The sequence below is a fragment of the Coffea eugenioides genome, chromosome 9 (assembly GCF_003713205.1).
Source record: "Coffea eugenioides isolate CCC68of chromosome 9, Ceug_1.0, whole genome shotgun sequence".
Taxonomy (NCBI): Eukaryota; Viridiplantae; Streptophyta; class Magnoliopsida; order Gentianales; family Rubiaceae; genus Coffea; species Coffea eugenioides.
The window spans coordinates 36,180,306-36,205,832 of NC_040043.1; the positions used below are offsets into that span (position 1 = coordinate 36,180,306).

The 25,527-nt window shown below is 32.4% G+C and overlaps 1 protein-coding gene across 1 annotated transcript; it reads right to left on the bottom strand.

Moving 5' to 3' along the window:
* Positions 1 to 10,883: 10,883 nt before the first annotated feature.
* On the bottom strand, positions 10,884 to 12,985 carry LOC113783094 (purine permease 21-like). The gene is made up of 2 exons (XM_027329129.1): positions 12,772 to 12,985; positions 10,884 to 12,274 (listed from the first exon to the last, which is right to left on the bottom strand). Exons 1-2 carry the CDS (start codon positions 12,809 to 12,811, stop codon positions 11,157 to 11,159), a joined length of 1,158 nt encoding a protein of 385 aa, XP_027184930.1. The 5' UTR covers positions 12,812 to 12,985; the 3' UTR covers positions 10,884 to 11,156.
* Between the last annotated feature and the right edge of the window lie 12,542 nt (positions 12,986 to 25,527).

Here is a 25,527-nt window from a genome sequence, read left to right on the forward strand (position 1 = left end):
AACTTCTCTATTATTAAGACTATCAATGAATTATAACAAGTAAAACCTACTAAACTTATGCAAGAAAATAACAAATGAAAGCTCCTTAGGTTGTGGTATCCCTAACTACTCATGCAAGTGCTATATTTGGATCATTGAATACTACTATCTAGGCTAATTATGGTGTAATTTCCTCATGCATATGAAACCTACTTTCGTAGTGAATCAATTATACTCATAACTAATCCATTTCTATTCTCATGGTTATGAAATTAGCTACAAGTTCATTTCTTCAGTGAAATTACATGAAATCAATCGCTAAAACCATATAGGTGCACCTCTACTCTCGTGAGTGTACTCCCTATGTTTAGCACTTCTTGAACTAGTGTTTAACCTCAATTTTCATTGCAGAAACAACACCTTAGATAATCATAATGAATGGTACCAGATTAATCATGATTTAAAGAGCCAAAGTGCTAAATAACTTGCTCAAATCATAGCAATCAAATAACCAAATAATAAACACTAACAATTATAGAAAGTTCAACCAAACCCAAGGCATAAACTTTAGTGACACATATTGAACACAAAATCCAGAACTTGCATATCAACTAAACTTAGAATCCAATACAAAAGATAAAGAGTTGGAGAAGAGATAACCCATGTCACTTGAGCTTCAACTCCTCCTTCTTCATCTCCGTCTTCATTCTAATCTAGCTAATATACAAGAATGGATGAGCTATACTAGTCTACACTAATGCTAACATAACACTCAGAAGATGAAAGAGCTACATTTCTGCACTCTCCAAGTTCTCCCATATGTCTCTCTATTCTCCTTCAATCTTGCAAGCTTTGGCTATATAAAGGTGAAAGTTGGTCAAGAAGTGAGGTTTACACATCCCTTTTACAGCTGGGAATGTTTTTCACATATCTGGCATCACATGTGATTTAGTGGAGGTGAAATTGAGTTTTCCGCATAAAGAACAACCTTCTCTGACCACAATCCGGCCAAGTTCCGGCCAGATTGCTACAGTGACATTTTAGTGCACTTTTGTTCAATTTCCAGCTCTGCTTCGATTTTGTGTCAATTTCAACCAAACTTTTATTGATGATAAAAGCTGATTTAGCTCTTGATCAAAACATAAAACTTGTAGTCCTTTGAGTTAGCTTTCCAATGCATCAAGAATCACCTCATTTGGATCTGTGTAGGCTGAGAAATAACCGAAATACCCTTGACTGCTCACTGCCCTGTTTCAACTTCGACCAATAGAAATTAGCTACTATAATTCGGCTTTTTGACCTGGAAAACCTTCAAACTGGATTCAGATGTCTTCACCAAAGTTGTAGATCTATCTCTTATCTTCAAATTGGTTTAAGAATAATCTCAATCCGATTATTGTAGCTCAAGTTATAGCTAAAATACGAAAATGTGTCAAAACTGTCAAAATGCACAAAACCCAAGTAAAAAGTGATAAAAACCTCATTTAACCACTTAAAAGCATTTTTCACCAATTATAGCCAAAATGATTTATTTTCTTCCAGTAATATAACCAAAGTGACTAAAAATAATATAAAATGTCATACAATTAAAACGTAAATTAGTCACTTATCACTAGTATTATTTGTTTTCTTAAATTTTGTGACAGTTTGTAATTTGATTAATAAAGGAGTTCGATAAACATTGGTACTTGATTAATCTTCTCTGTAAGATTTGACACCTGGATACACCTTGTATTAGCATACAGCCTGTGCACTTACAGGCTACAGCACGGAAAAGCAAGATTAATGAATTTTACATCACCCTTCAAGTATTTTTACAAAAATATAAAAATACCCCCTCATGTATGCATCTTCACTAGTCTTGCCCCACTTTCTCCCAAATCCCAACCTGTGGTTCCACCAATATATTTCTCTAACGTCCCAAATAGATTTTAAGAGCTAATTGTAATCTATTTTAGGTTTTAATTTTCTTTTTTCGGAAGAAGATGGCCACAAAACTTCCCCCCCCAACACCAAAAAAAAAAAGAAAGAAAAGAAAGAAAAGGAATGGCCCAAGAACGGAAAAGGAAAAAAAATTGATGGCCATGCGCTCATTAATGCTTGATTATAAGGGGTATAAAATTGAAGTTTCGTGACCTTCCATGCAATTGAAAAATGTCACTCGTCGATGGTCCTTCTATGTAGTTTTCTTCTAAAGTACTAATGATGCATATTGCCAAGGATCTTTCCTCATTATTATTGGTACAAGATGATTTTCTTCTGATACTGAAAGTAACATTTTAACAGATCATGAATGGAGGATCTAAATCAAATATCACGACACATGTATAAACACAAACATATACATAAGTAAATGAATAAATAATTATATTTATGTATATGTATACATACATATTTTGTGTTTGTATATATATATATGTATGTATATGTATGTATATTTATGTATATATAATGTGTGTGTGTGTGAGTGTATATATATATTGTGTGTGTGATCTATCTTGACATATATGATTTATCTCGATTGATTGGTGAATCTAATGTGGGCTATTTTATGTCTTTGTTTTCATCTTTACAATTAAAAGGGTCCTTAATGGTAAAGCATTTAAGTTGTTAATTGATAGACAATTGTTATTGATTAATAGTTGTTGTTAGAGACATAAACTTTTAATTGTATCTCACGAAAGTAGGGAAGTACTTAAAGGATGATTTGTATAATCTCAAGATCCTAATGAGTCTTTAATTAGCTTCAAATCACGAAAGTAGACTAAATTTTGTTTTTGATATAGATAATAAATTGGCTAAAGAGGGTATATGACATTAAGAGGTTCGTCATGGTTTTGCACAAGAGTAAATTGATTAACCAAAATAAGTTTTTGACTAGGATAATTACAAAAATCTAAACCCTAATAATAGTTTCTTTTGACAATTTTTGCATTATTTGATTCTAATTGTTATTGCTAGTATCATTTGTTTTATTAAATTTTGTGACAGTTCGTAATTTGATTAATAAAGGAGTTCGATAAACATTGGTGCATAATTAATCTTCTCTGTAAGATTTGACACCTGGATACTCGTATTAGCATACAGCCTGGGCACTCACAGGCTACGACACGGAAAAGCAAGATCAATGAATTTTATATCACCCTTCAAGTATTTTTTCAAAAATATAAAATTCCTTAAGTATGCATCTTCACTAGTCTTGCCCCACTCTCTCCCAAATCGCAACCTACGGTTCCACCAATGTATTTCTCCATTGTCCCAAATAGATTTCAAGAGCTAATTGAAATCGATTTTAGGTTTTAATTTTCCTTTTTGGAAGCCATAGACACCCCCCCCCCCCCAAAAAAACACCAAAAAAAAAAAAAGAAAAGGCAGAAAAGAAATGGCTCAAGAAAAGAAAAGGAGAAAATTGATGGCCGTGGGCTCATTAATACTTGATCATAAGGGGGTATAAACGAAACCTTCCACACAATTGAAAAATGTCACATGTAGATGGTCCTTCTCTGTATTTTTCTTATAGATTACTAATGATACATTGGATGCTGCACCATGACTAAGGATCTTTCTTTATTATTATTGGTTGGAGTTGATTTTGTTCTGACGCTGAAAGTAACATTTTAACAGATCATGAATGGAGATCTGCCAACAGCCATTTCGGATTGGCAGGAATTGAAGGTTAATGGTTCAAATCTTAACTCTTACTAAAAAAAACTTATCATTACATGTGACTTGTCACTTTTAGTAGTTTCCTCTGATGTTATTTTCCATCGGTTAGGCTCTTCCTCCCCTTATAATAGGACAGTGTAGATTATAAAAATATTATCGTTACCATAAAAAAAAATGAATGAAAGATCTGAATCAAATGTCATGACAGCTTCAATTACTGCATCCAGCTACTCATTGCGCTAATTGGTACTTTCCATTTAACACGTCTTGAATGGTGGAAATGAAGTGACATCACAACTAATTCGTTAGGCTATTGATGTTAATGTTATGGGATTTTGACTTGCTCAATAATGGTACAGGCCACCTGTACATGGGTGTCCGTGGTCCAAAATTTAAAAAATGATATAGAATTCAAAAGTATGATTCGTCAATTTGTCAAATATTAATTAGCTAACTATGATAATGGAATATAAAATCTTTTTTTTTTTTTTTTGTAAACTATACTAGTAGTTTGCAATAAATCATAAAATTATTCAATATATGTTACGCTGTTTAGTGCAATCGTTCTTGTCAACTCTAATTTCTTAACACTTCCACAATGAATAAAAGAAGCCTCCTGATATGATGGCTGAATTAATTTTTCAACTAGGAGGTTTGTTTTGCAATTAAATACAGACCTACCGAAAATTCATAACTATCATGGACAACGTTTCTCCGCAATTGCCAGTGCTACTGCAGAGAATTGTTCACGGTTCAAATCAAGTCGAGCTAATGTGGTCCAGATCTAAGCTTTCAATTTCGAAAATAAAGAAAATTAAGGATTGGAAATGACGGCCAGATCAAGTTGAACTAATGTGGCTAGATCTGCACTACGAATTGCACTGTGCAACGAGCAAGTAATTTTACACTTAGTAATTGCTATAAATTTGATACATAGTTGCATATAAGTAACTTGATAACAATTATTTGTAAAGAATACAAGCTATAGATATAGATATCACTTTAATGATGAGTACAAGTGAAAAAAACTCAATGCTTGAAGGAGTTTTATCCATTGATGCATCAGTTCATAAAAAAGTTCATATTTTGATCAATTTCCGGGCATCTGTGCATTTCTTGCAGTCTCTCATCTTCGTATTTATTTGCCGACGAAACCTTTTGTTTTGGCCTAGCACTCAGGGTTAAGACACCAAGAATTAGAGATTCTAGTTTCAAATCTGATAATAAGTGAGTTTCTTCTCCCACTATATGTGGATTAGTTTTACAAAATAGATTTTAGAATTTAGTTAGTGTGTGTGTGTATATATATATATATCCCTATAGCTATTATTGGTATGTAAATATAGTTATTTAACTATTTAATTCCTTTTTTTTTATTTAATCTTTGTTTAACTGGAAATTCTTAAGTGTTGAAAGGGGTTTTTTTTGGGCACTGCAGAATAGTATTGATTGTACCGAAAATTAAAGAGATTGGTATCAAAAGCCAAGGGATGAGTACCCAAAATGTAAAATTAGTATTTCATAAGGGCATAATCGATGTTTCATAATAGTGGGTGCTCATGTGGCAAATGGTGAGAAAATTTCTGTATTTTCAAATTCGGCACTGTTGTAGAGCCCTTGTTTTACCCCGAAAAAAAAAAAAAAATTCTGTTAGTGCCCCGTTTGAAAATTCTCCCTGCTCCGGTACTGAAATGAGCTAAATAGTTCTTTATATGTGATATTGGACAAAAAAAAAAAAAAAAAAAAAACCATGGTGTCTAAATCTCATTTTTGTTGGCTTATATTTCACTCAAGATTCTTTGAAGCATGTAGAAAGTGGAAATTATGGATTCAGTGTAAAATTCTCTCAACTAATGCTCTTTCAGTTCCATTGTAGTTTGTTTTTGCTAACAACTAGAGATTTTCCAATACTTAAACTTTGGCACATACAAAAGTACTATAGATAGAAGTTGACTTTAGTGGTATTCTTTCTTGAAGGCTTCATTAGGATAGAAACAAACTTAGGGCTTGTTTGGGGTTGTGGTGTTTTTAGTAAATATGCATTTTTAAGTGTTAAAAGTACTTGTGAGGCGTTTGGTAGACATCATTTCATAAAATTAGAAATGGAAGTTTTTGTGCTAAAAGCACTTTTAACAAAAACTAAAATTTGATACTTTTAAAATAGCTTTTATGTTTTAAAAAATAACACATTAAATTTAATTATTTTATCCTTTATTATGAACTAAATAAAGAGATAAATACATTTAAGAATATTCAAATTACACATTATTCAATATAATAAGTATTTATTGAACTATATAACTAAATGCTATATTTAAAAGCACTTAAGTACTTAATAAGTGTTTTTATTAAAAAACTGCATTAGGTCAAATTGTTTTTAATAAGTTACCACAACCTCAATTGAGCCTTAGATTGTACCACCCCTCAATGTATAACGAAGACGAGGAAAGCTGGTAAGTTGTGAATAGAGGTGTCAAAATGGGTGACTTGGACGGTTTTGGGTTGGGTAAAATGGATAATGAGTATAAGTGAGTCAATTCATTTATACCCATTTAATTAGATGGGTGTAAATGGATAAGTCAAAAAATGAATTGGGTAACCCAATTACCCATTTATAACTCATTTATTTTAAATTTTTGTAAACTCATTTAAATTCATTTTTGCAAACTAAGTTATCAATTTATACCGCTTTTTGCACCCATCATTAGTTTTAAATATTTACGTATAATGCTCAATAAGTCCAATTACCAATTTTTTTCCCATCTATACTCTATGTCGCAAAATTACATATTATTTAATAATTGAATAATAAGAATATAAAAATTTGAACTAAGTACTATAAAAGTTAATATAAAAATTTAATCCAAAAATTTTGAACCCCTAACATTTTTTTCATATATAAATTTAAAATTTCATTTTAGAAAGATAAGAAAAGAGGCTAAAACTTATCATAAATTGGTAATGCTGAAAAATGAGCAAGTTAACAAACTAAGAGAAAATAAAATGATAAGATAAAACCAACAAATAATAATAATAATAAAACAAAAGTAGTTAACATCATGACAAAATGAAAAATTAAAAAAAAAATAGGTGGGGGAAGAGAGGAGACTTGGGGAAAGAAAATTCTAAATGAGTTAATTGGGTTTGATGGGTTATCCAATAATACCCATTTAATGGGTAACTCATTTATACCCATAAACAAAATTTAAGATACACATACCCATCTATTCATGGACAGGTATGGGTAAATTTAGTTAAATGAGTTGGTTTACCACCTATAGTTGTGAAAGTATTCTTTTTGACAACCAAACAAAGAAAAAAAAAGAAGTGAACTTACTATTCCTGGATAGTTCTTTCTTGGGCCCCATTGCAATAAGGAATTAAACTCACATTAAAAAAATGGGGAAAACATAAGATCTTGCTTATAAAATGCACTGTCTTATTGTTGCCAAGCTAAAGGATAATTGATATACTTTTGTGTATTAAAACTTATTTAATTTACTTATAGCCCTAGTGCTCTACCATGTTTTTCCATAAAATAAGTATAGATAGTTCGAAGTCCAATTTTGGATACGATCTAACATGCAGATACATTGAATATGCCAACCAAATCATAAAAACTAAAAAATGAAGATGTTGTGAGAAAATAAAAACAAAGACTTTTGGATATATAAGAATGTAAAAGGGAAGAGAGATGGATTGGGTGGTACAAGAAGAAGGAGTGTGAGCGAGCGGTTTCAAATTCGAAACCTCCCACTAAAAAAGAAAGGAACGTAGAAGAAAATTGAAAAGAAATCGTATATTATATACACTTTCTTTACTTCAGATTATATTTGTCTATTGCTTAGTGTAATAGAAGGAGTAATACCCTTGAGGTTAAAACGTAGCAACAATATTTAAGAGAACTTGTACTTGTTTCTTAAGGTTTAGAACAAAAAATAAGTTCACTTTCTACAAAATAAACTAAATATGAGATAATAGTTTTCTGCAACAGAACAAGACCCATTTGGTCTTTATATAGAGTTTAGGAACTTGTTATTGAAGAGTTGCAACATATCTTGGTGGTTGCAACTTGAATTCTTGAGTCTCTTCATTAAAATCCATTGGTTTTCTCGTTTTTAGTGATATTTCATATTGTTCAAACTCAAGAATTCTGCAAAAATCGCAACTTTTCAATGATGCAGACGTTCACTACCTCATTCGCATGAACAAAACATTGGCCATGTGGGCTCGCCAAGCAGAGGTCTTCATGAAGCTTGCATGCATCCGATTAAAAAATCATTGAAAATACTAAAGCCCCCCGCAATTTTCAAAAATTTTGAAAATTTTAAGCTCATAGCTTATTTCAAAAATTATATACATAAATAATGATGTCTTTCGATTATATTACCTTCGCTAAAGCTCTTTGTGATAAGTCCATAAGAAATGGTAGACAAACTTCGACCTACTCAAACATATGACAAGCTACATGAATACATCACATATAGATTTTATGCACCATTGCATGTTTCATAAACGATACATTTTAACGCTTTGTATCGTTATCCTCTTCATGAATGTCTCAAAGGTAAACGCTTAAGTTTGTGAATTGCCTAAGTTCTACATTCGTATAGGTGAATTCTTTAGTGCTCCGGCCATTTCATGCATTTAATAAAATACTCAAGAGTTCTAAACTCAGCAATCCCTTATTCTAGTGGATCAACTTTGCACTATCTTTCCAAGGGATGATCTTTGACATAGTGTTACAATCACTAGAATGTATTTTGACCAATTGAATTCAGGATTAGATGTTGTACCTAGTATTGAATTGACGTTCCATTATGAGTGATTAATATTTTTGGACTTTAATCATACTCCTCTTAATGCCTTATACACCAAGGTTTTTTATTATGTTTTTGTCAAAGGATCACTGAAAATTTGACTAGATTTTATGAAGATTACAATGATGACTCCAATTGTAATTAAGTCCATTGATGTAAAATTTTATTCAAACTCAAACTTCTCTTTCTATAAGTGTATAGTCACAGATAAGTACAAGGAGAAATTAAGTGTTGATCTCATGAGAAAAATTAATCAACTTATCAACATTTAAAGTGTGAGTAAATACAACTACACTACAAAAGACAAAGAAAATGGCAAACTAAAGTTCCTAGGGTTTTGGTTATCGTCCTTACCTCTGCTAGTGAAATGACCCAAATGATTGAGTTTTATCTCTTAGGTTAAGCAATGATGCAATTTTCTAACATATAGGATATCAGCTTTCGTCAACATATCTATCATACTTATAACTAATTCACACTTATTTTCATGGTATAAATCCAGCTACAAGTTCATTAGGATTTATGAAATTATTTAGTAAAAACCACAAAGGCGTATCTCAATTCAACTTCACCTATTTCTACAAGAGGAGCGGTGGCTGAATGTTCCATGTAAATTATAGTTCCAACTTCAACTGATTTCATAGATTTGAAGAATTTCTTGTTTTTGCATACATTTTTTTTTGTAACCCTAGAATCAACCCACCGAGATCATTGCAATTTTTTTTTCGCTTGCACTATTGAAAGTCTCTTGCTTGTCATTCTTATGATTGTTAAGAGGTCTAAATTCGGACTTCTAATGTCCAAGTTTGTTTCAACAGAAGCAGAAGCACTTGCATTTTTTCTTCCTTTTCTTGTTCTTTCGATTATTCCTAGACCGATTATCTTTTTGCTTTATGACTTCATTGAATGTCCCTCTTCAATCACGTGTACTTTGGTAGACAAATCTTTGTTATCTTTTTGTGTTTGAGAATCCTTCTTCTCTTACATGCTAAATTCCTTCTTAACTCTAAAGGACTTGGCAAGACTTTCAAGAGAGATTTCTTATTTATTATGCTTCAAAATTCTCTTGAAATCTTTCCATGTTGGACACAGTTTGTCTATTATGGAGCTTACAAAAATGGTTTCATCCATATGCATATTATGTTGAGTGAAATAGTTCAAAAGTTATCTCAAATTTTTGAAAATTGTTTCATAATAGGCCTTGTATCTAATATTTTATAATTATTGAAAAAAGAAATAAGGAGCTTCTTACTTATAGCATCTTCTAGCATGTATTTCAATTCGAATCTCTCATAAAGTTCCTTTGCAGTTCTTTTTTTTTTTTTTTTTGTCAAAAAAGTTCCTTTATAGTTGGTATGGTGTGGTAGACATCTAAGTCTATCATTTATTGCATTAAGGATACGGCTTCTAAAAATTTCATCATTATTGTCCCATTTTTGCTTCTTTGTGATTTCTTCAAGAGTTTTTTCATCTCCTTGTATGTTGGATTTTGATGTTTTCAAGACACATGCAACATTCAACGTGACAAGGAGGAAGTGTACCCTCATTTGCAAACATATGAAGTTTCCTTCATCAAAACTTTCCCATTTCGCATTGTTGGTTATCAACTCTCCTTCAGAGAACTTGCCATATTCAAGTTATTCAAATATAGCCTTAAAATGGTAGAAAATAGAAACAAAGGGAAACCTTTTTTTTTCTTCCTATCCTTCCACCCCTCTTCCCATCCCTCCCACCTCCAACTGTCAGGTACGTGATAATAAAGGAAAACTTGTAAATATGTAAGAAAGTAAAAGAAAATTCCAACCAAGTCATGTATTATATATACCTTCCTTAAGGCTATATTTGCCGCTTATTTAATGCAATAGAGGGACAAACACTCTTGAGGATAAAATGGAGAAATGTCTAAGAGAACACCCACTTGTTTCTAAAGCATTAGCACAAACAACCAATGCACTTTTACAAAATAAACTAACCTAAGTATTTTGTAGCAAATCAAGACCCATTTGGTCTTGACATACAGTTTGGGAGATTATTATTATTACGTTGCAACACATTTAGGTAGTTATCAACCTGAATTCCTGAGTCTCTTCATGAAAATCGATTACTTTTCTTCCTAGTATAGTGATGTTCGATTTCGTTCAAATTCAGAATTTTGCAAAAGTTACAACTTTTCAATGATGCGGATGTGGGCTGCCTCGTCCGCATGAACAAGAATTACAATAAGCACGCGAACGTGTGTCATAAAGGCTTCCGCGTAAAGCTTGCATAAGTCCACATCAAAAATCAATTACAATACTAACAGATGTCTGGATTTTAAATGTATCTCTACCCTATACTTTTTGTCTGTTACACTGATGAGAGTTTGGAGTTCGAAGCCAAATGCAAATTATCTGTTGAGAACATAAATACAAATGCAAGTTGTCTAAACCTCTTCTCCACACGAGGATAAGTAGCATACTTAGGCTGAATTAATTGAATGTTAATGCGAATTGCGAAAACGGCAGTTAGAAAGAGACGCATGTTAGCTATGAAAGAGAAATCCGTGATTAGTTCCACAATTATCATCCACTTCTTATTAGTACAGGAGGACTTATCTTGGCCGAACTTCACTGTAGAAGCCGAGAATATCCAACATGTAAAGAACAAATGAAGAACATAGATCTGTAATAGAGAGTACAGATAATGCATTAGTCAGTTCTGAATGAGGGAAATTTCTTTGCTATCGACGTCTTTTTTTCCGGACTTGGACACCAAATCATCAAGATAATGCTGATAAATGTAGGACATGAATCCCCATATGGCAAGCAACATTGCTACTGCTTTTACTCCACTCATCTTTTCCTTGAAGATGAATACGGCTAAAATTGGAACAATCGGCAACCCTAGTGTGCTGATGACATTAGCAAAGAGTGAAGAGACCTTCAAAATCAATCCCACCATTCCAATGGAGAAAATTTGCCAGCACACTGCTATCCACAACAAAGTCATTGTATAGGATGCCTTGCCTAGTTCAAATTTGTTCATCTCTGCAGAAAGGGTCCTCCATTCTCCGCTAGCGAAAAGGCCGACCAACAGGATACAACTTGCTACAAGCGATTGGTAAATCAAGAAATCCAAAAGCTCCTTAACTGTTTGCCTTTTCAGAATCTTGTTAATTGCAAGTTGTGACAGAGAGAGTATCGAAGAGAAAAGTGCTGCAGCTAATAGGGTGCATATGAATCCTATAGCATACTTTCCTTTGGAGGATTTTGAGGAGCCTGAAGAGTCATCATTTTGAAGTACAAGGAGGGCAGAGGAAGTGGTCAGAAGTACTAATGAGTTGACTATTAAAGGAGTGAACTTTTGTGAATTGAGAAAGAAGGAAAACAAAGCATTGAAGCCTAACTGAGTTGCGCTGATGAGCGAAAAAGTGGATACAGGAAGGTATAAGAGGCCTACTGAAAATAACATCCCTACGGCTGCTAGCAAAGTGCCAAGGACCATATATATTGATCCGAGGACTAGAGGAGATGGTGTCTTCGTTTGTTCACTTGAGTTGTTTTTTCTGTCTTTTGTATTATACAGGAATGGCAAGAGGATTGGAAATCCAGCACCTTGTATAAATGCCGATAACCATTTGCTATTTCCACCCTTTTCATAATACAATCTTCCCAGAAGCGTAGCAGCTGACTGGCCAAAGAGTACAAGAACGGAAAATAAGGCCATTAGAAGCCATCTCTTGTTACGGTGAAGCAGAGGAACAGATGACTGTTGGTTGCCAATGGCTTCTCCCACACTATCAGGAGATATTGATTGTTGAGCTCCCTGAACTGGTAAATTAACATACACAGATAAGGATTAGTATTCTCTACCACATTTCTCTCAATGCGGAAGAGGACATAACAAGAAAGTTCTTCAAGTTAGAAACCGAAAAAACACATGCTCACGCAAACACATGAAAATCCTTTTTTTCATACTAATGCAAAATTGTTGAATAATGGAATTTCACATATACTTTCTGCAAAAGATAATGGCAGGAATTCTATATTTTGTACTTGAAAATGATGCACACTTCAGACTAATTACATAGGCTTGACTTTTGGAGAAAACAAAAAAGCTCTTGATCGGCCTGATCGAAGCTTCTTTGTATGATTTTGTATAACTTTAAAGGTGGACTATTTGATTTTGGATACAGAAATCCTTTGATACAGTCAATAACAAGAAAAGTTCTTAAACAAAATTAAATCAAGAAGAATACAAGTCAAGATAATCGCACAAGACAGAAGACCCTTTACGTACTTGCTTATAATCTACTCGGAAAACTTACTCGTGACATGTGTCTGCTTTTCTTGAGCTGCATCCTCCATTGAAGAAGATTTTGTGTAAGGAAGAACCAAAGAAATGAGAATGCGAATCGCTTAGATAAGGTAGAGTAGCATATGAGTTCCTTCTTGTCATTGTTAACTTAGTCAATATATATACAGCTAGCTTGGTTTGGGAATGTGTATTGTCCATAACAATAGCGTTCAATAGCTTGTACATTTGCAGTCTCACAACCAGCAGTCACCATCAAAGTCTAGCAATCAACTGAAGTTCTTTTGGGCAAGGCTTTGCTCTTAAATTGGTGCGGGGTGTATTCGATGAGAATCATTATTGGGCAAATGGGTAGATTTATTATGAGATGTGGGCTGGTTCTGTCTGCAATAAGTTGATGTATAGCCGCCATGCCACGACTACTGACTTGGCTAGTATAGAATCATTAGAGGCCATAAAACTGGTTAGAAAACAAGGTTGCTAGATTCAAAAAGAATATTTTGTAAATATGCTCTTTCACACACAGACAAAGCTATATATTTGTTAGCTATTATTTACCTATTACTCTTTTAAAAGTTTGGCGAGTCTTGTCATTATAGAGTGTAAGTACTTTCTTGTCTTAATATTTCATTCTCATGTTACGCTATAATAAATCTACTCTATGTTACTTCTAATTGCAATTTTTAATAGAACAAAACTTCAATTATCCAACTCTCCCACGTAGTTATTCTTGGGTAATGCTAAATTTGGGTGAATGTAAATTAAGCTCACTGTAGAATTTGTTCAGTCTTATCATAGATATTTGGATTAAAGTTGACAATATTTACCTTAATCCTCATGTTAGAATCTAAAAAACCAAACAGTAATCAAAATTAAAAAAAAAAAGCAAAAGAGGAAAAGCTATCACTACCGACCAAATTTTAATAAACCACACCGAAAAACAAGGCAAAAACAATTAAATGTTTCAAATAAATTACACCCTTCATTAACTAAAATGACATGTTATGATTTACTCAATCCATGTTTTGGCTTACTCTGCCGGCCAAATAAACAAAAGGGATAATTGCAGAAACCTCCCCTGAGCTTTTCGACAATTTCACTCAACTCTCTTGAGGTTTACATAATTACGGAGACCTCCCTTGATGTGATAAAAAGACAACAATACCCTTCATTAATTGTTAACTTATTGAAAAACTCTATCAAATATTAAAGTTCTCTCATCTATTGTCAACCAATAACTGAAACTACAATATTTCTCATTTAACTCTCTATTCTCTTCGTTCTATTTCCGTTTTCCTTCCAAACTCATTTATTTATTCTTATCAATCAAATGTGTACTATTGCCACTAATAAAATCACCAAACCACTAATGCTTACCTGTCATGGTGACTATTCCCAATTTTCTCTTTTTCATTATTATTAAAAAGTTTCCTTGCGCCCATTTTTGTTTTCTATTTTGGATAGGCATTAGCAAATTGAAATTGTCAAATGACAAATTGAATGATAATTTCATTATCAAACTAGATGGAGATGAAGATAGTGGCAGTGATAAAAAATAAAAAATTAAAGATAGGAAGTGGAATAGGGACTAATATAGGTTATACTGTTATGGTTGTTATGCAAAAAAGTGTTCCCGAAATATTTATAACTGCATTGTGTTTCTATTTTTGATTTACAATTATTGATGTTATTCCTACAGAGAGAATTTGATTGATTTTGAATTATGTGCTAATGGAGTATATTGGATATTAATAATAGCAGTGATGGCTTAAATTATCTTATATTAAAAAAGTAGTAGCCATGGAATTGAAATTAAGGATATCGATGAATATTGTTATGTATTATGTAAAATCTAGCTAATATTGATATGAGATTGTAGGTAAACTTTTGGATATCTGATGCCGCGTTTATACTCTATTCATGTTTTGGTTTACTCTGCCGGCCAAATAAAAAAACTATCAGTAATTGATGTGCCGCCCGTTTCTAAGTTTATGTTAAGCATAGGAATAACTCTCTTAGGGTACTGAAAGTAAAATTTATGAAATGAATGGAAGATTTAAAGTAAACATCACGACAGCTCAATTAACTACAAACGGAACAATTGGGTTTTAATTTGCTCTATCAGCGCAGTCTTTTGTAACACCTTAACTTGAGTCGAGCCCATTTTGACTACATTTTTAAAGAAATTTAGGTAGTTTTTGTTACAAGAAAAACTTTAATATTTTTTTGAAATGTGATGTATATGTAAACAAACATTGTTAAAAAGATGTGTTTGAATAAGGCATTTTCCCCAAAAAATCCAAAATAAATTTCCCCAAGAATTGCAATGCAATCAGGCCCTATCCATGAAAAGTCAATAGTCTTGCGTGATGGCATTTCATTATGAGAGAATTGCAGTTTTGATCCCAAATATTTGAGGCAAGAGCGTTCCAACCGCATAAAGTTTGGATGAAAGCAAATGTAATCACAAATGTTTCAATTTCTAAACACATTTAGTCCCACTGATTGATTTTTGTCAATTGCTACTAGATCCGCTTCACGTACTGTTACTAGCATTTATTTTTTTAAAACTATTTTTAGCCATAATTTATAGTAAATTAGGACTCACATGCTGATCATGTGGATAATTAGTCTGGAGTCTAGAAATTCAAAAAATATTATTGATTGACCAGAAATATTAGATTAAAGACTAATTACTAACGTGATCAGTAAATGACTAATTAGTTATCTTTCATCACAGATTATGGCTTTTATCAATTTTTTAAAATTTTTAAATACTTGGTTGTTGGCACCTAACCTAATTATAGTTGGAATTAAAAAAATTAGTCATTAGAATTAAATGTGCATAGAAACTTAAATATTTGGGTGATCTTTCACATAAACGTTCGGTTAAATTCAATTGGCATAAATTTGACAGTTTTACAGTTTTAAAGATGTTGAACTGTAAAATTTTTGAAAGGATTATCTTTCATTCATACTACTATGAGTTTATATACAAGTTTCTCTGTAGACATTACAAAGGATAAATCCTTATCTTCAAATCAAAATACAACATAAAATCCTATCAAACTACAGTTCAAATTACAAGATAAAATCCTAACAATTTATAAACCAAACAACTTACATATAACAACATATCAGTAGCGTATCACATAAGATGTGCTTATTAAACTCAAATTTAAAACTCTAACTCCCTAATCTCTAATACTTCCACTCAAGCTGGAGATGTAAGTCTGTAATTCCCAGCTTGGATAGCGAAAACTGAAATTGATCACGATCCAGTGGTTTGGCAAAGATATCAGCAAGTTGATGTCAAGATGCATAATGAGCAGTAGATATTAAGCCAGGCTGAATTTTTTTCAGATGACAATCTAACTCAATATGGTTTATATGCTCATGAAATATAGGATTTGTTACAAGATGAAGAGCAGTCTGATTATCACAAGGTAATTGTAAAGGTTTGGAATGAGGAATGCAAAGGTCTATCAAAAGATACTTTATCCATGAAATTTCACGACAAGTTGTTGCCATAAAACGATACTCAGCCTCAGTTGAGGAATATGCAATAGTATCTTGCTTCTTTGTACGCCAAGATACCTGACTATTGCCAAGAAAGGTAATATATCCAGTTATAGAATTCCAAGACATTGGATAACTGGCTCAATCAGAATCTGAAAAGTTGAGAGCTGTAAATCACTAATTGAAGACAACAAAATTCCATGACTTGGTGTACCTTTCAAATAACGAAGCACTCTTTGAGCAGCATCTAAATGTTGCTTACCAGGTTTGTGCATGAATTGACTCAACAAATGAACTGAGTATGTGATATCAGGTCCGTGATAGTTAAATAAATTAACTTTTCCACCAGATGCCTATAAGGTCCTGGGTAAAAAAGATCATCATCAGTGGTGGTTTCTACTCTATTGGAAATAAAACTAGTTTAGAACCTAGAAAACCATTGTCCCTCAGAATGTCCAATGTATATCTTCAGGGATTGAGAAAAATTCCTTTAAAAGAACGTGCAACCTCAATTCCAAAAAAATTTTAGAGAACCCAAGTCCTTAATATGAAATAGGTCTTCAGCTGCTCAACAGAGTTTTTGTCATTACCAGTAATAATAACATCATCCACATAAACTAAAATAGCAAGAAAGATTGACCTATTTATTCGTTATTGTAAATAACGAATAATCAGCAATTGACTGCTTGAAACCGGTGACTTTTAAAGTTGTAGAAAAATTTTCAAACCATTGATGAGATGCCTGTCTGAGACCACACAAAGACTTGTGAAGTCGACAAATCAAATTCTTTATTGGTATATGATAACTAGGAGGAGGTGTCATATAAGCTTCTTCGTTCAAATCTCTGTGACGAAAAGCATTATTAATATCTAGCTGATACAATGGCCAATTCTTAATAGATGCAACAGCCAATAAGCATTGAACTGTAACAAGTTGTGCCACAGGGGCACAGTTTCATGAAAATCAAGATATTCAATTTGAGAAAAACCTTTAGCTATAAGGCGTACATTGTACCTCTCAATAGAGCCATCAGCATGACACTCTACCATGTATATCCATCTGCAACCAATGGAGCCTAGGTAAAGGTTCTAAAGTCCATGTCTGATTTTCCTCAAGTGCTTCAATTCTGTAGCCCTAGCATCGCGTCATTGAGAATATTGAACTGTTTTTTTTTTGTAAGTTTTACGTTCATTATAAGTAGCAATAGTGGACTGAAATGATCTAAAGAATAAGAAGTACTAAGCAAATAATTGGCAATAGGATAAAGAATACCTTGGGTGGATGACCTTGAAGATTGCTGATTGGAAGTAGTAGAAACGAGAAAGGACTACTTTGAAGAAGAGTCAGAGTTAAGGTCGCTACAGGATTTAAGAGTCATTGTTGCTTTGATTGAGAACTTAAGTGAGTTGTATGATCAGAACACAATGAAGTTCTAGAATTAACTATAGAATCATCAAGTGCCTGCCTTTCTTAATTTATAGGAAAGATAGATGAAGGAGAATGTGCAATTGAAGAATCATTTTCAAATGGAAATTGATCTTCAGAGAAAATCACATCTCTGCTAGTAAAAATATTTCTAGAATCAAGATCATACAAGTGGTAATCACATTGCCCAAAAGGATATCCAACAAAAATGCAATGTTTTGCTCTTGCATCAAAGTTAGTTTTTGGTTTATCTTTGTTATTAGCATAACATAAACAGCCAAAAACCCAAAAATGATCATATGATGGTTTGGTATGAAAGAGCATTTCATATGGGGTTCGACCAATAAGACACGAGTAGGAATGTGATTTATTAAATAACCAATAGTTAGAACACATTCCCCTCAAAATTGAATTTGTAGATGAGTTTGAAGTCTTAAAACACGTGCTACCTCAAGAAGATAGCGATGCTTTTTCTCTACCCTACTTTTGTTGAGGAGTTGCTACACAAGTTGACTGATACAAAATTCCTTGTTTATTAAAGAAATATTGCATAGGACCTGAAAAAACCCATGACCACTATCTGATCTAACATTTTTAACTTAACAGTGATATTGAGTTTTGACCATGTTAATGAAATTATTTAAGAAAAAATAAGTTTTAGATTTGAATTCCATTAGATAAACTCATGTACTCCTGAAATAATTATCAATAATAGTTAGAAAATAATGAGCACCTGAATGAGAAATACTTGGATATCCACTCCACATATCACGATGAATGAGTTCAAAAGGGGAAGCACATTTATTCATACTCAATTGAAATAGAAGTCTGGTTTGTTTGGTTAAAATACTTATTTTCCATGATTTAGAAAAGTTATTAGAAGTATTACATATAGAATATGGTAAACTAGCCAAATTTTATAAAGAAGGATGTCCTATGCCTTAAATGTCACACATTTGGAGTAGAACTAGAATGAGTTGAAACTTGAAAGTCCCGTGCAACATTCTATTGTGACAATGGTTGATTGTAGTGGTAAAGTCCGTCTCTCATTTCACCCACTCGAATCAGCTTCTTCGATTTTAGGTCCTGAAATGCACAAAAGATTGGAAAGAAAAGAGCAACACAATTTAGTGATTTAGTGATTTTACTGATAGAAAGAAGATTAAAATAAAAATTTGGAACACAAATCACATTTTTCAAGGTATTTGTAGGAGAAAGAATTAACTTTCCTATATAAGAAATTCGAATGTTAGACCCATAAGGCAAACACACAGGTTTGATATTCTTATTTTTAACAACTTCAGATAGTAAGGATAGGTAGGGTGTGAAATGATCAGAGCCTTTGAATAAATAATCCAAGAGTTAGAGGAAAGAATTTATTGTTGCATTCATAGTTATTAAACCCGGCCCAAGGAAGGACCTGAGGTAGGTCAACGGGTTATCGGTTCAACCAGTAGGTGAGTGGTCCAACTGGTGGGTCACTAAATATATTTAAATATTATGTCTCATAAGTTTTGATATTGTTGAAACTATAATAAACTATGCCATAATAAATGTTCAATTAGTCTAATTTATCATAGAATAATTAATTCTTATAAGAATTAACAAACTAAATTTAATTAATAATCCACCAAACTTCAAGTATAAAATTTTATTAAGTGTAATTATCTAGTTTATTTATGGATTTTAAGTGCATAAGTTTATTAAGAATGATATTTATCTTTAAAATGAAAGGTAAAAATATTTATGAATTGATGAAGATAAAAATACTTATGAATTGTGTATTTCAATTATGAACTAAAATTATTTATGAATTTCAATTGATTTTTTAAGTCTATTTCATAACTTATAGAGTTTGAGGAATAATAAAATGTTATTAAAAGATTCCAAATAAATTTTGTTTTGGAGAAATAAAATAAGAATAAAAATATAATATATAATATAAGAAGAACAAAACTACTAACAAACAAATTGTTGGTTTAATGGTGATGCACTCTGCTTTTATGCATAAGGTCCCATGTTCAAACCTTCATTGAAGCATTTGCACAAAATTTGTCCTATAACAACATATGGCCCCAGTTCCTTGAAAAATCGGTTGATTAATAACATTGGCTGCATTACAATGACTGATACATACATAGTTTGCAACTTTCTGACCATCAATACTCAAAATGGATAACAATTGTTGATATACATATATATATATATATATATATATATTTGTCGGATACGATAGATCTACTCCTACTCTATACTAGAAGGAGGGGGTGACCAATGGGATCAAGGGAATGGATAACAATTGTTGATATACATATATATATATATATATATATATTTGTCGGATACGATAGATCTACTCCTACTCTATACTAGAAGGAGGGGGTGACTATATATATATATATATATTTGTCGGATACGATAGATCTACTCCTACTCTATACTAGAAGGAGGGGGTGACCAATGGGATCAAGGGAAGAATTCGGGAGGACTGCTGCCGGCGAAACGTTTCAAGAAACCTTGAATTTTTAGCATGCAAATCAAGGGATTCAACATCTAACCAGAGCCTTAAGGCTTATAGTTGTTGATATTGACTAGCTAAAGGTTGAGAAAGAGGAGGTACTGTTGTAGAAGTCTACGTCACTGGTACAGATTTGGAACTATCATTAGTCATGCAAGTACATGCAGCCGTAGCTTTTGGAGAACCTGTATTTCTTATCGGTTTAGATTTTGACTTAGGATGCCAAGTAGAATATCCATGGACTTGTTTGGACTGAATTATCTGAGTGGGGTTGGAATAATTTGTAGAAATGGTGTTTGGACTGATTGAATATTTTGCAGAATGTAGAATCCCCACATGTTATTTTGTACTTTGCCTTGTCAGTGACGGGTATTTTACATACGTACAAGTTAAAAAAAAAAAACCGAATTACACCCGTTCATTGCAAGTATACAGGTCAACTAGTAGTTTAGGGTATATATCGGGTCGATCCCACAGGGAAGAGTGAACAATTACCGGTATTACTAAAGTTTCTCTATTATTTAGACTATCAATGAATTATAACAAATTTAACCTACTGAAATTATATAAAATAACAAATAAAATCTCCTTAGGTTGTGGTATCCCTAACTACTCATGCAAGTGCTATATTTGGATCATTGAGTACTACATCTAGGCTAGTTATGGTGTAATTTCCTTATGCATTTGAATCTTACTTTCATAGTGAATCAATTATACTTATAACTAATCCATACATATTCTCATGGTCATGAAATTAGCTACAAGTTCATTTCTTCAGTGAAATTACATGAAATGAATCACTAAAAACCACATAGGTGCACCTCTACTTTCGTGAGTGTACTCCCTATGTTTAGCACTTCTTGAACTAGTATTAAATCTCAATTTTCATTGCAGAAATAACACCTTAGATAATCACAATTAATGGTACCAGATTAATCATGATTTAAAGAGCTAAAGTACTAAATAACTTGCTCGAATCATAGCAATCAAATAACCAAATAATAAATACTAACAATTATAGAAAGTTCAACCAAACCCAAGGCTTAAACTTTAGAGACACATATTAAACACAAAATCCAGAACTTGTATATTAACCAAACTTAAGAATCCAATACAAAAGATAAAGAGTTGGAAAAGAGATAACCCATGTCACTTGAGCTTCAACTCCTCCTTCTTCATCTCCATCTTCATCCTAATCTAGCTAATATACAAGAAGGATGAACTAACTAGCTAAACTATCCTACACTAAGGAAATGGAAGAACTACATTTTTGTACTCTCCAAGCTCCTGCAAAAATTGCTAGCTTTGAGAATATGACCAGCCTCAGTTTTTATCCTAAAATTATGATATCCTCCATTTCCCTACCGTATTTTTCTTCTCCCCTTTAATTCTCTAAATCTGGTGTTAACCAAGTCAACAAAACAAAGTTCCAGCCTCTTGATTCTACCATTTATTTTTGACTTGACAATAAGCTATTTTTCTTCCTTTGTGCATCAAAAACATGTTCAGCCTACGTTTTCTCTCCAACTCTAGCTGGAAAGTAGTGTGAAGATGAGAAAAATGATTGAGCAAATTGCAGAAATTCGGCTGCCATACGCGTTTTCACTTTTAACCTCACTTCAACTGCAATTTTCTCTATGATAGCCGCCGAACTAGCTGTTATACAAAACACAAAAGGTGTAGCCGTTTGAATTACCGTTCCAATGCTTCAAGAATCATCTAATTTGGAGATCGGTGGACGGAGATATGGTCAAAATACCATAGACTTGTCAATTCTGGGCTTCAGCTTTCGACCATCCAGATAAGTTTCTGTGTTTCGACTTTTTGACCAAGAAAACAGCTGAATTGGACTTTGGTGTCTTCATACCAAATGTAGATATATCTCTTAGCTTCAAAATGGTACCAAGATCATCTTGATCCCATCTGTGTAGCTCCAAATATAGTCAATATACGAAAATGTGTCTGAGTTGTCAAAGCTGACTTTTTCTTGATTCTTTTGTTCTCAAATTGCATTTCTCCTTTTACACTTCATATTTTATTTTCACCACTTTAATCCATCTTCAATCATCCAAATATCTTCTCAATGCACTTCATTTGATGATTGAATCATTAAACCTACAAAATATGAAGTTTTTACCATAAAAATCAATAGAAATGTAATGTTAGCCACTTTAACATAAAATGTAGATTTTTATCAAAATCTTAGTTATTTTAGTTATAAAACTAAATAATAAAACCCAAATTAACCAATAAAATGTTCTTAAAAATATGTAAAATAAACCCTTATCAAATATCCCCACACTTGAACTATTGCTTGTCCTCAAGCAATAAGAAATACAAACCAATAATGATCCAAAATTTGAAAATAAATATATGTACACAATCAACTTCATATTCTCAAAACAAGGTAAATAACAATTATGCAATCTTTCATTAATCCTCAAGCACTCATAATATCAAGTAAAGGAGAGCCAATTATACCACCATTATAACAAATTCAAGTCAATTTCTCATCCTTACCCAATTTCATATGCAAGTAACTCATATGGTCAATAATATGCTTCCTAAACTCATGATCATTTCTTATTCAAATTTAAAGAGGGATTTATTCATATAATATAGCTAAATATTACTTAAGTTGTGAAAGTGCCTTTTGACGCGAAGATCGACATTTTTAGATGAAGATCGCCGGTTACTCAACATTTTACATACTCAAGTTGCTTTGCATACTCTTAATTCAAGTACCGTTTTACACGAAAGTCGACATTTGTAGATGAAGACTCCCGGTTACTAAGTACAAGAATCATTGGAGTAGAACAAATCTTATTTTCTTTTTTCTTCTTTTTTTTCATTTTTTCTCTTTTTTTTCCACCTTTTTTTTGTAATAATAATTTCCTCAAAAGAATAATCATGAGAAAAGTATTGCACTTAGTGACCATATTTATCACTTAACTTCTAAAATCAAATAAAGAGAAGAAATTTCATTAAATATGCAAAAATAAAGGCATAATTTTCTCCACTTTACAAGATATACTTTCCTACAAATGCAAAAATTATAATCACATAATAGTCATTTCCAAATTAAATGAGAAAATAAGTGCTTAAGCCACATATATTTATCTCAAATGTAGAAGGAGTTTGAACTACTAATGGTATGGAACTTGTTACCCCTTGGATAAAATCGAAAAAATTTAAAAATTTTTTGTGCAAGTTTGCAATTTTGGACAAGATTTTAGAAAAATTTTGAATTTTAACACAAGTCCAATATTTGCAACTAATAAGTCAATCACATACAATGTATATAATCTCAATTCTCCCCCCACACTTAACATACACATTGTCCTCAATGTGTAAAAAACAAAAATCAAGATAAAGAAAAGTAATACTCCCCTATTGTTGGGATTGAATATGAAGCTTGAAGATATGTTGTTCACCTATCTCCCACGGTTCATGAGTTCCATTTGATAACCATTAGTGATATAAACCTAAAAATGGAAAATGAGAAACAAAAGTTATAACAAAGGCTCAAGACATCAAAATGGCGATCCGTAACTTCAAACCCTTGTTTTGGTGATGTACCTATAAAAAATACACAATAAGCAACTTAAGGTACAAGAAAATATATGAGGAAAAGAAGAAAAAGAGAATCAAGGAAACTGCATTTTTTTTAAAAAAAAAAAGTACTCGGAAAACGCGACTCATTAAAACGCGTTTTCTACTGTGAAATTTAGCAGAAATTCAACTTTTGAATAATTACAAATGATACCCCAATTTTCCAAAATGCATCATAGATCATTTGTTTGCTAAAATACTCAATGCATGCACATGTAAAATGATCAAAACATGCATTTTAACCCCTTCTAACGAATCAAAAACAACAATTACTGAAATCGAGGGGTTGAGTTCCTTGATCAAACTTCGCCTTTTTCACCTCATTTGGTCACTTTTGCTTCTATTTCCCAAACCTACAAAGGAAAAACAAAAAAATAACTCAAACAGATATTTTAAACATAAAATCACACCAAAATAACATAAATAGCCAAAACATTGGGTTGCCTCCCAATAAGCGCTTTTATTTATAGTCGTTGGCTCGACTATTGAACCTCATTTTTCAAGGAGACTTGGTTAAAGAATAATCCACCATTTTAGGTCATGGTGGATCATTAAAAGGTGACTTAATAGCAAAAGCCACATGATCTAATAATGTGAGAAATGAAAGTGACTTACATATTCCAAGTGTTTCATAGATATTACCTTGAATATGCACCACTTGAGAACTTACCAAAGGAAATGCCATGAGAGTATCTTGGGCAGCAATACCCTTAGAACATATAGCTTCAATGCACTCCTCAAGAGGGGTGAAAACCGAGTCATTAAAACTCACCTCTTGAGGTTCGAAGTTAGTTCCAAAGATATTATCATGTGAAATGGATATTTGCTCATTGAAACATAAGTTAGAATCATCATTTTGATCAAAATGCAACCCATTTTCACATACAACATTTCCACCATTCATGCTAGGATCTTTTTGCAAATTATTAGAGAAAATAACTTCACACAATGCATTCAATTGCTCATGTATTCTACCAAAGTGAGAAACTAATTCATCTATTCTTTCCTCAATCCTATCAAAACGGTCGGAAGTTGCATTTGCTAGCTTTTCTATTGCTGAATCAAATTGATTAGAAAAGTTTTCTACTGCTAGCTCCCAAGATGCATTAGAATCATTAGCTAATAGTTCACTTTTTAATTCCCAGGGTAGAGGTGCATTAGCTAACTTCTCTATTGCCAACTCCCAAGATGGTTTTGATTCATCTTGGACACTTTCAGGTTGGTAATCATAAAAATATGGATAATCACTATATGTACATTGATTATTCCAACCATAAGCAGGAGAATTGCTCCAATTAGCACTATATTGATCAAAACAAGGATTGTAATGCTCTAATTCATCATAATAATCCACATTTTGTGCTTGCATACATGTATTAGTAGCATGATAACCTCCACACAAGTCACAAATCACATGATAAAAATTAAAAGCATTAACATTCCTCCCTTGCTCAATTTCATGCATAATTGTGTCCATTTGAACTTGTAGCATCATAACATCAAATTTAGCTTTTAAGCACCTTAAACCATCTTCAAAAGACATACATTCAGTAAATTCTTGGTTACCTTTGTTGAAGGAGTTTTGCACTTGGTAACTATCTATTGCCAATCTTCCATTTCTCAAGCATTGTCTGCCAAATTGATCTACCCTCCTCATTACCTAAATTTGCTTTTAAACAACTTAAAAGTAAAAT